This window comes from Rhamphochromis longiceps, unplaced genomic scaffold (genome assembly GCF_057381845.1).
Source record: "Rhamphochromis longiceps isolate RC_006_pf unplaced genomic scaffold, R_longiceps_female_GT1.1 unmapped_scaffold_1, whole genome shotgun sequence".
NCBI lineage: Eukaryota > Metazoa > Chordata > Actinopteri > Cichliformes > Cichlidae > Rhamphochromis > Rhamphochromis longiceps.
This window is the reverse complement of record NW_028187221.1, coordinates 482,568-494,735: the sequence shown is the minus strand read 5'-3', so window position 1 is coordinate 494,735 and position 12,168 is coordinate 482,568. Positions and strand designations below refer to the sequence as shown.

The 12,168-nt window shown below is 43.1% G+C and overlaps 1 protein-coding gene across 14 annotated transcripts in view; it reads left to right on the top strand.

Annotated features, from left to right (window-relative positions):
- The window catches only part of LOC146640799 (protein NLRC3-like), a 50,309-nt gene extending 45,528 nt beyond the window's left edge, over positions 1 to 4,781 (top strand). For all 14 annotated transcript variants that reach the window (XM_085399841.1, XM_085399840.1, XM_085399843.1 and 11 more), the window contains 2 exons: positions 2,070 to 2,243; positions 2,919 to 4,781. In XM_085399841.1, the coding sequence (XP_085255967.1) occupies positions 2,070 to 2,243; positions 2,919 to 2,928 (184 nt within the window). In that variant the 3' untranslated portion in view covers positions 2,929 to 4,781. The remainder of the gene's footprint in view (positions 1 to 2,069; positions 2,244 to 2,918) is intronic.
- Positions 4,782 to 12,168: the final 7,387 nt, after the last annotated feature.

The window sequence follows — 12,168 nt, the reverse complement described above, 5'->3', positions numbered from 1 at the left end:
GCAGTCCAACACAAACATACACACATCATCCAAAACACAGTCCAACATCCAAATCTCCTCCACTGCCAGCATGAATGATGGGAAAGAGAAGGAGGAACACTCTGACATTCAGGGTTAGAATGAGTTTCATCAAGCAGACTGTGAAGATCAAAGCTGCATTAGAAAGCTTACATGAATGAATGAGTGGACAGAAGTGGACAGAGATCATCTGAAGCACTTCAAAGGCTTTAAATCAGCACATTTCTCTTTATTCTTTATCAACTCTGTTAGTTTCTCCCAGTTTTCTGTGGAATGAAGCTAACAGCAGGCTAATAAGATGCTGACCAATAGGTTTCTATTAAAGGTTGTAATTTGTATATGAAAAAGTGCTTTGGCTCAGCAGGGATCAGCTTACAGGTAGAATACAGCTGCTGGATGGGATTAGCATGTCATAGCTATCTACCAAACTGCTAACTGGGGGATTTCAGGCCATCTATGGATCATTTTTGCTAACTGTTTATTCAGCTTAGGCTCACAGGGCTGCAGCCTGTGCCCTAGCTGTCATAGGGCAAGAGGCGTGGTCCACCTGCACAGGTGAGCAGTCCATCACAGGGCCAACAGAGAGCGACAGAGAAGCACTCCCTCACATCCACACCTACAGCCAATGTAGAAGCACCAATGAACCTAAGCAGCATTTCATTGGACTGTGGGAGAACATCCAACCTCCACAGAAAGGCCCAGCTGACCAACAAGCTTCAACCTACAACCTTCTTGCTCTAAGGCACTAGTGCTAACCACTTTTGCCCATTTCAGCCCAAATCCTGCATCTTCCTGTTTCTGACTCCAGGCCAGCTCCACTAACACTTTCTCATCAGACACTGCCACCTAGTGGAGGAAGTCTTAGTTCCATTTGAAGCTTCAGATTACAGTTAGTTCCTTTACAAAGAGGTGGAGGTGGTGGGGCCACAGCACCATCATCACTGAGTGCCATAGGACACTTAACCTTTGTTTCCATATGCTGGGAACTTCCTGTTGTTCCAAGGAGGACTGGAAAATGTGTGAAAATCTCCCAGTCAGTTCCTCACAGCACACTTCAATCATTTCCCTCCCACAGCATCAGGACCAGGGCTTTTTCTCTCTTTGGTCCCACTAAGAGATTTCCACACAAACACCTCATCAGTGGGACTCTCAGAGCTACCAGCCCTTTGCTACAATCACAAAGCTCTTCATTGAAATCAATGATATCAAAGCTGGAATCAAATGAGTCCAAGTCTTCTGCTGATTCAGCATCACATTCATCTTTGCTCCTTGTTCTGCATCCCCACCATGGACTTCATTCCTTTCCAAGCCAGCCTTGAGTGTCCTTTATTCAGCTCATCCTCTGCTTTACTTTTACACCTGATTTTAGCTGCTTTATCTCTCTTTCAACAGGTTTCTGTGCCTCAATCTTTTTCTTCTCTCCCTCATAACAAGACAGCTTCTTCTGCCTGAGAACATGTTGGAGTGATTTACTAATCCAGGGCTGCTTATTGGGGAAAATACTTCCTGTTTCCAAAGTAATCCCCATTTTTCCCAGAAAGAAATGTCAGTAGAAATCGATGATCTAAGTGAGAACATGAGCCTTTCAAAAGTCCCAGTGGGTGCAGTCAAAGCAGTCCCTCAGTCCCAGTATAGAGTCTTTGGTCCAGACTGGAACAGCTGTGTGCCCAGTTTGAGCTCTCTTCAGTGCTGTGACCTGACAGACCCAGAGGGGCCATCACATCACATTTAGAAGCTCCCCTGATGGAGCCACAACACATGTCCAATACTTAGTCTGTCTTGTTGGACCAACTGGAAGAAACGATTCAAGGACTTAGTCACAGAACAGAGATTCAAATCTCCAAAATCCAACTGGCTGCATCAGGACATATAGTCTGAAACTCTGCACAGTTTCCTGTTTGAAGCTGCTTCCTGTTGGCTTCAGCTGTTTGGAGTTTCCATTTTCTAAACTTCTACATTCTGAACCTTCTTCAGCTCTGAACAGATGATGAAACACTGAATGATTTCAAGCACTTTGTCTAATAAACTTACATCTTTCATTCTTTATACAGATTGAGGGTCTGTGGTTTGTCAGAGATCAGCTGTGATTATCTGGCAGCAGCACTGAAGTCCAACCCCTCCCATCTGAGAGAGCTGTACCTGTATGGAAACAACCTGAAGGATCCAGATGTGAAGCAGCTGTCTGATCTTCAGCAGAGTCCAGACTACAGACTGGAGACTCTGAGGTCAGTAGAGTGATGGAGTGAGTGGGTGGTGCTGTCAGCAGTATTGTACTAAACACAGTCAGTATGAAACAAAGATCCAGTGTTTCCTGTAAAGCTGCAGCTTCTCAGTGAAGCTGTGAGAGGAGAACGGTGACAGGCTTCAGGATTGGACACAAACACTTCCTGTTTCTCACCCTTATGGTCACCATAGTAACGGCTGACACGCTCTGATCAAACACTGTCAACAGCCAATCAGCTCTCTGAACAAAGCAGCACGCAGACCAATGACTGCATTGATTTCCAAGTTTAAAGCAGTGAAGAACACAGTCTGTAGGTGAGGAAGAATTTAGTGAGAGCAGATGTTTGGATGGAATTCCTCCAGTTAACAGCTGGAACCGTCCATCTGGATTGTTGGGCTTGTTGTTGGGGTTCCTACAGAGCTCAGAGTGGACACACCAAGGTTCTTCTAATGAATGAAAGTCCAAACTCAAACTAGGAGGGAAAAACATTTTCAGCAACTTCAATAAAAATCCAAAGATTAGAAAAAGTGAAGCAACAATGAGTCCTAGTACAGTCCCAGCACTGACGTCCCTGCTGCTCTTTATACTGGATGTGCTGCATCACTGACTGACAGCTGATGAAGAGTCTCTGGAAACACTCGTTTATCTCCTCTGCTCTTCCTCCTTCTCTCTGCAGGTGGAGGTGATGATGGTAAACAGGACGGTGTGTGTGCTGAGAGAGGAGCAGCTGTGTCCTGATGATCCAGAGAGGTTGAAGCAGCAGCAGCTTGTGTGTAGAGACTAGAGATGGACCAATCCGATATTACGTATCGGTATCGGTCCGATACTGACCTAAATTACTGGATCGGATATCGGAGAAAAATAAAAAATGTAATCCGATCCATTAAATATCACGAAAGCACCTCACAAAACTTGCAACACCCCGTAACTCACCTCAGAACGTTAGCACGTGGGAGCAGTATGCATCACGTGATAGAGCAGCTGTGGCATGCGGGACCTGTCGGTGGTCTGGATAGCATTTGGAGCTTCGCTAGCAACCCGGCATTTCATCTCCGACAAAGTTATCCCCGAGAGAAGTAAAGCAAGTGTGTAAGTCCATCTCTGAATGTTTGTAAAGCATTCCCACGTTAAGCTTAACGAGCGACTGCCTCTCGCTCTCCGGCTGCTACTTCAATCGTGAAACTGCTTAAACGATCAGCTGATCGGCTTTTCTGTCGCGAGTCCGCCTCACTTGTTTGTTTTTGGCCCACTTTGCACCAGAAAGAGGAAACCAGCGGCTGAACAACAGCAGCATGTTTAAGCTTGATAAGCTGTTGTTACAATTTATTTAATATTACTTTCTACACCAGGATCTTTTTCTACGTAGCTGACGCTGGTAACTGTGCAGGGGCGGATCTAGCAAAGTTTAGCCAGGGGGCCAATAGGGCATTAACAGGGAAAAGGGGGCACAAAGACATACTTTTCTTTCTTATTCTCATTTAAAATGTCTAGCTTTTAATAAATAATTATCTGACACCCAAAGTTTTAATTTGATGCAAAATAAATAGAAGTCAATTACTGTATATAGTGACTATTAAGTCTAATATATATACCCTAGTAAGCTATAGTACTTTTTCCTTTGGGAAGGTACCATCTGTGCAGTCTGCAATTTTGTTGAAGAAAGATGTTGAATCTATTTAATATTTCTTGAAAAATAATTGATTTCTGTGGATTTTTTTTCACACTGCATCAAATTAAGGTTGATTACGTTGATTAAGCATCATGAGGTGGAGCGTGAGGGGTGGTTCCCTATTTTTTATTTTTTTATTTTTGTTGTTGCTGGGAGTTGGAACCCTATTAGTTAGGTTGCTTAATATTTACGCTAAGTACTCTTTAAAATACCAGAATAGGGAGGATGGTGTAGGTTTATGTTTATTAGATTGATCAGTATTGCTGAACTATGAAATATTTTTTATGTATACAGGTATAACAGAATAGCTTTAGTGTAGTTGTTGTTTTAAACTTGAGTATGAACTTGCAGACTTGCAAAATGCAGCAAGATATTTAAAAAACAGTTTTGTTGATTAAAAAACACTATATTGGATTCATATCGGTATCGGCAGATATCCAAATTTATGATATCGGTATCGGTATCGGACATAAAAAAGTGGTATCGTGCCATCTCTAGTAGAGACGCTCTGACTGGGCCATGTTACTGGGAGGTGGAGAGGAGAGCTTCATCCAGCAGTGACTGACAGAGGAATGAAGTGCAGATGACTGTCAGTGCTGCAGAGTGAACCGCTCTGAGAACAGCTCCACTGTCAGACACAATGTAGAGTCCAGCATCAGCCCTGTGTGTCCCTCTGGATCTGACAGAGGATCATCAGTGTATCTGGACTGCTCTGCTGCTGCTCTGTCCTTCTACAGTCTCTGCACAGTCTCTGTCTCACTCTGGAAAGATTTTACAACTTGTTGTAATTACAGAACGTTAATATAATATTCAAACATGTGATCTTCTCTTTATTTCTGAATCTTTACCAAATAAAGAAAAACCAAACTAACAAACAGAAGCTGTCGTGTCCTTTTTCACCACATCTGTGAATCTTTTCTGTGTTTTTCCTCTTTTCCTCCTTCCTGCAGCTCCATCTTCATCATTCTGTGTCCAGTATATGTGAACACGTCCAAAGCATCTGAGCCTCATGTTACCCGTTTGTGTGAGTTACGCCTGTCGTTGTGTTGTGGTGTATAAATAAGGGGCAGGAGACAGCGCTGGATCTCCGACTTCTTTACTCTCAATTTCTGCAACATCTGCAATATCTAGAAATGCAAACCTGTGAGCTGTGTGTGTTGTGCGTCTGCTCGGCCACCTCTCCTCCGGCCATGCTGGAAGCAGCTGTGCGTTTGACAGTTTTATCGACTCGACAATAATCGAACAAATTAAATGTTCAAAAATATCAACTTAAGCACTTCAAAGTCAACAAAAAGCTTAAAACAATGAAATAATATTTCACTGAAAAAACAACAGCTCATAAGAACGATACACAAAATAATACAGAAACAAACAAATAAAAGTTATTAACCAGGATCCATGTTTTTGTCACAAACACTGAATCAGCTGATTCACTCTTTATGTTTCTGAGTTTGTTTTGTGATTATAGTTCTGGTTTCTGTTTCTGTGTCTTCACTGTGTCCCACGTCTCCTTACTTTGGACTCTGTGTTATATTTCCTGTTTTACTTTGACAGTCCTGTGTTACTGTTTCCTGTCTCGTGTGTGTAATTGGTCCCAGCTGTGTTTCCCTCCTGTCTCCCGTTCCCTGATTACTAAACTGCGTCCACGCCGCCGGCGCTCCTCTCCACAGCTGGATTCCAGGATTTCAGAGCATCCAGCTGTGGTGAGTGATGGAGACACTTTCTCTGCTCCCTCAGTAATCAGGACAGTTTATTGAACATCAGAGGACATAAAGGACTGTTTTTCACCTGCCCGTTCTGAACCTGGACATTAAAGACTGCTGGCTTCAAGGACATTAATCCCAGTGTCAGCCAGCCAATAACAGCCTGTGTTTTTCAGCTCTTTAGGAGTCAGAAATGAGAAAGACACAGACTGCTAACCTCTTCGCCTCCACCTCTTCCTTTCCTGTATATGAGTGATTTGATTCTGACATGAGACACAATGAGTTTCCTGTTTATTGTGACTTAAAGCGAGCAGCAAAGCCACTAAACTGTGTGTTTCCAGCTGAAGCTGCTTTTTGTGTTGCTCCCACAATCCTGTCTGAAACAGTCAGTGAGGAAAACTCAGTTTATGCTTCCAAGCTCATTGTGAGAGGGCACATTGTGTTCCTGCAAGTGCTGATTTTGTCTGCATCCCTGAGTTTAGTGAGCTGCCTCCAAGGACTTGTGAAGCCCAGTGTGTTAAGGCTGCATCTCCCAGATGTTTCCACCTTTCCAGCACAGACGATAAATGTTCCCACAAAGGCTCAAAGACTGTTTGATTTTCTGAGTGTTGGCCTCAAGAGATTGCTCAGTGAGCACCTGAGTGTTTCTGGGACATCGGACACTAACTGGAACTTCAAGTCTTGTTCTGAAGCTGCACATGCAAAGACTGTTTCTGGTTGTAGAGACCTGGCTGTTCCAGGGATTGTAACCTCCCCAGAGGCTGAGCTGCTGACCTCAGCTGACTCTGGAGCCTTGAAGGTAACTAAGTTTGCACCGCTCGGGTGAGCCATCTCAGCTGCAACAGCCTCCACAGAGAGCTCACGCAAGCTTACCCAGCCTGCTGAGGATTTTATGCAGGTGTCTGGTAAAAGGACGATGCTGCTGTCCAATGAGGCGAGGAGAGAAGTAGCCAAACAGGCGAGAGCCGTGAAGGAGGAACGGCGGGCAGCTCTGGATGCCCGACATAAATACCTGATGAGCAGGCTGGCAGACGCCGGCAGCCTGGAGGAGGCGGCGGTGGAAGACGCCATCGTCTCTGATGACAGAGTAAGTTCAGAGACGTGATCCTTCCTCAGAGTTGAACCTTTGAGTCATTAATGTCTGATTCTTCCAGTTCAGTCTGATCCATGAATTCTTTGCTGCAAACGGATCCAAGAAGCTGATTTTCTTCTATCAGGATGTCAAACAGGTAACTTTGATCACATTTCAATGACTGACACATGAAGGTCTAACCGCTCTTCATAATCTGCTGTCCTGTTTGTTGCAGCGTACTTTGTATTCATATCTTTTAATATCTGCCTTTCTCCCAGAGTCTGTCCTCCCGTCAGTCTTCCTTTGTGGACGCATCAAACTCAGCTGTGGCTCAGAGGAAACTCTTCCTCACTACGGGGAACTCTGAGGTTGGCTTCAGCTTTTTATGTTTAGTTCATGTGAGAATCACAGAAAAATGCTGATATGAGTGGAAGGTTCTGCTGGGAAATTGGCAAAGAGCAGATTATTGAACAGCGAGGCAGACAGTTCATTTCAGTGATGCCAGTTTATTAGAAACGAGGACTGTGGGGCTGCTGGAAGTCAGGACGGCCGTTCTCTGGATAAACCTGACAGCTGAGGTGGAGAGCAGGATTTATCCACAGACGGCTTCTTCCAAGCAAATGTCCTGAACACATCTGAGCTGAGGGTTACACAGTGTGTCCTGTGTGATCTCTGCTTTATGGTGGTTGAATCTCACAAATGTGACCATCAGACCTGACGACTTATTTGTGATGTTTTAATTAAAAATATCCTGGGTGAGGTGTTTGGGGCCTGTCCCATGAGGAGGAGTCTCCAGGGCAGACCCAGGACACACTAGAGAGGTTATATCTCTCAGCAGGCCTGGGAATGCCTCAGTATTGTCCTGGATATGCTGGAGGAAGTGGTTGTTTAGGGAGGTCTGGGATTCTCTGCTTAGACTGCTGCACCTGTGACCCGGGACCAGATAAACAGGAAATGGATGTTTGAAATTCAAAGAAATCCTCTTTTAATAATGAGGAAAAAAGACAGCAGGAGATCCATCGCAACTAACAAAACACTTCAAACACATCAATGCATCAACTTTAATCAACTTCATTTGGTTCAAATGAAGGAATCTAACAAAGCACTCACTAAAATGAAACACCAGTTAGTTTCCCGAGCTCAACAGGTCGAACACCTGAGTTTGGTTTGCGGTGCAGTTTTTATTTCTTCTAGATAACTTGGGTTATTTGCACAGGAAGGTTTTTTAAATGTATTTCTTAAGTACGATCTTATATGGGGGTTGATTTTATAGCATAACAGAATAATGTAATAACTCTAATAGAGTATAAAACATTTGCAGAATGAAGTACAAGGTGAAGAAAAGTCAGAACGTCCCTATTTGAAAATACAGTCTCAGAAGGTCAGAGATGGACAAATTCAGCTACAGAAACATGTGGCCATTTTTTTAAAGCCATAGAGCATATTACAGACGACACAAAGAGCAAACACTGTAAACTTCTAACCACAGACCTCACACAGCTCACACACGTCAGAGTGAAGCTGTCATTTCCTGAAGCTTCCACACAAGAGAACTGGCAACAAGGTGGAGTCCTCATGGATCACTAGCAGAGAAATGTGGGTGGGTGCCAGACCACATGGACTCGACTCACTTTATTTCATACAAAGGAGCAGACTAATGCTGTCATCCTTAAAGACTAACTAGAAACAAGCAGTGCGCTCGCATCGACTCGACTTGTTTTGCAAGTTTGAAGTGAGATGGTACTTTGGAGTCAGCCTCCGAGATGATGGCTGGTTTTTGAAAAACATCTCTTATTTATACAATGAGCAGCAGACTTTCCTGACTTGCAGAGGTCAACGTCCTCCTCAGTCATGCGCCATGAGTGGCACAGATACTATTCATCAAATAACTAACATGGCCTTGATTGTTACTCCAGAGACTTATCTGCGATGTAGCTTTATAGCATTTTCATTAGCAATCGTATGATTTGTGTTACAATGACCTTTGTGGACGGGCCCGGACCCCCAGGCCTCGTCCGTGACGCCGACGGTGAGCGCAACGTTTTTGTTTTCTTGCGCTTAAAATAACCTGATCAGCGTTCTGCGGACGGTTTGTTTACATTTCTCACATCTGTGATTGTTCACACGGGTTGGACACGAGCAGAGAGGGCTTTCAAGATGAAAAAGCCAACGTGAAACTTTAACGGACGACAATTGCAAGTTTTTCAATCAAATCTCCGTCACACCCTTCCTTGACCTCATCACGTTATCCACCTTAGTCAAGGAACAGTGGTTCGGGAAAATATGCATTTGTTTTTTGGACTACTTTAAAACGTATCTCGACTCGTGATGTGCGGATCGATACTGAAATATCGATTCCTCCGATACCCGTCATTGTGTCCGGCCCCTTGGCGTGCACACTCACAACAATGGCTGAGCGTAAACAGAGTCATGTGCAGACGTATTTTACCTCCACGAACAGCTGAGACGTGGTTTGCCATACATGTGGCAAGAATGTGAGGTGTTGTGGTAACACCGCTGACCTGGTCAAACACCTCAGAGTGAATCATATCACAGAATATGACGAGCGTATGTTGAGGCGAACTGAAGAGGAGGAGAGGGAGAGGTGCTGCCAGGGCGAGACAGACGTCTCTCACGGAGTCCTTTAATGCTGCAGGCAGGCAACAAATAGCCACAACTTCAGGTTTTTCATTTCTATATGATAATTCTGCATCATTAAGTGATAAGAACAAGTAATCTGATGTCCTGTGATCATTACGACGCTATAATTTGAGATGAAATAAAAGATAGAGTAAAAAAAAAATAAGTTTTTGTACAGAGTATCGTATCAGATCAGTATCGTCGATACCAGCCTGAATTTTACTTGGTATCGGATCGGAAAGGAAATCAGTGGAAATCAAATCCTGCTTCTACAGGTGTCCAGTTCATTCACTCTGACCCCTCCAGATAAGCGTTGCCAGTTCTCACTGTGCTGTAGATCACATTTTCTTGTGTTTGGGGTTATAACGGTTACGTTTGAGGTCTGTGTTATAAAGCAAGTTAATCCTGAATTTAACTGGAGAAGACAAATTCCCACTGCGTGGTGTAGTGCACAGCCAGGCATTCTTTACATTAGTTCGTTTGACAAAACCAAAAAGCCGAAAGTATTTACTTGGAGTTTGGTTTGATGAAATAAGTGCCAGAATCAGTGAATACAAATGATTCCAATGACATGAAAACTGGTGGAAGGACAAATCCCTCAAGAAAAGCACGACTAGCACATTAAGTTTGTTTGTAATCATCATCATCTCTAACACCATGCGCACAACAGTGATTTTGTTACAGAACACTAAGATAGTAAAATCTGGGAAATGATGATATTTCTTTCCAAAACTTCCTGTCTGGAAGACATTAAAGCTGCTGTGCCACCTGCAGCTTCTTTCAATCTATGTTATGTGAATATATCTTTTTTTTTTTGGGTTTGAACATCCATTCAAACTCACTCTCTGCCTAGCAAGTCTCATTCCCTCATTTCCTTGGGGTCCAGCTTCACATACGTGGCACTGAGCCTTTTCCTTTGTCACCTCTTTCTGCTACATGCCTAGCCTCCCAGTTTCTTGGTCTATTTTCTTCATTTCGCTAACTACACTTCTTTTTCTTTGTAAATCTCTTCCTTCAAATACTTTCAAAATCACTTCTGTGCAGAGAAGACGTCAAACCCCTTCTTGGCAGTTTATCTCAATAAAGCTGTACTATCCCAGCCATCTGGTAAGTCTTCCCTACTACCCAGAGCCTGTTTATACTCCTGCATGTCTCTGCCTTCACTCACTTCCTCTTCTTGATGTCCAAACTCATCCTTCAAACTACCATTTGATGCTGCATAGCTGCATTCTCCCTGACACCTCCTTGTCTCCTGTCTTTTTGATTTCACCTTCTGCATAATATTTAGTTGCCCTGTGTGCAGCTTCCTCCACTTTCATATATTTCTACAAGTTCCTCCCTGTTCTTGAAGTATGTGTGCACCACGGCCATTTCCACTTGGAAAATCTGCCCCACATCTGTCTTTCTAGATTTCTCTCCTAAACACCACACCTACCCAACACCTCATAACCTCTGTTCCCTTCACCTAAATGTCCATTGAAGTCTGTGTCAATCACCACTGTAGTATGTGGTCTCTTGCACACAAAATGTGTCTACCCTCCACCTCCATAATATGAGTCCGCCAGCCCTCCCATTGCCAGTCATAGTCCATAACAAGTCAAAAACATAAACAGCTCGAACGTATTATTTATTTAAAAGAGAGAGAGAGAGAGAGAGAGAGAGAGAGAGAGAGAGAGAGAGAGAGAGAGAGCTCAGTTGTCCTTGCTCTAGCATCAAGAGTCAGTGACTGGCTGTTCACTGCAGGCTCAGCAGTCCAATGGCCGATCAGCAACACTTTAAGTTTTGTGTGCATTCATCATGTGCAACTCTGAAGAAAGTCTCATGTCAAGGATGTGTGGACAGGGGGGCTATTAAAAAGTTCCAGTATACAGAATAGAAAACCATCAAATGAATGAAATAAAATCTGTTGTCACAGTGGTTTTTGAAGGAACAATTACTTCACAGATGGACAGCCTCATTATATTTTAGTTAAATCTGATGATACACACTTCACGTCACCCTAGTTACATGTTTTTATTTGCCATGTGTATGTTATCCAAGGGAGGAAGAAAATGAAAAAGAAAACTTTTGATGTGTCCAGACATTTCTTCACATCAGCTGCCAGCAACCAGTTTCAGCATGTACAACTGTTGCAGTAAGTGTGCTCATGCAGACCAACTATGCTGGTCCACTGTTCTTAATGGTGCTGCATGTTGAGAAAGAAGTGAAACAAATGTTTTGTTTAACAAGTCCACTAGTGTTAGAATAACTTGGCATTTCCAATCTGTTTCTGCTGTAGTTCAATGAAAGGTTTCAGTTACTTAAGTTTGAGAAAAACCAAAAAACCAAATTGCGTTTACAATTGTAGTTTCATCTTGTTATAAGATATTTGAAATAAAAACAAACAAAAAACATGAACAAACAAACCACAAACAAACAAACCACAAACAAACAAACCACAAACAAACAAACCACTACATTTTCAGAAATATTTCTGCAGTCTGATTTACAAGTATAAACTTTCTGACCAAAACGCCACAATTTCATCCCTCAAACAAGTTGTCAACTGTGTCAACGACCAATGAGGACATCACTGCTACACTTGATGATACTCACACCTTGAAAAAGTGCAAAGGTTTCCCAACAGGACTTCGACGGTTGGTCTTCTTGATCAAGCTATAATCTGTTCTCATCAAAACCACCATAAAACCAGTTTGACAGGATGATGCTGATAAATCCCTCTAGACCTTTTTGTGACAGTATTAAAAGCTTGCTGGAAATTCTCTGTACTCATATTTGTGCTCAGTATCTGTAGGAGCCATTTTTGTGTGGGTACCTCATGTATGCCACTAGGGGTCACCTT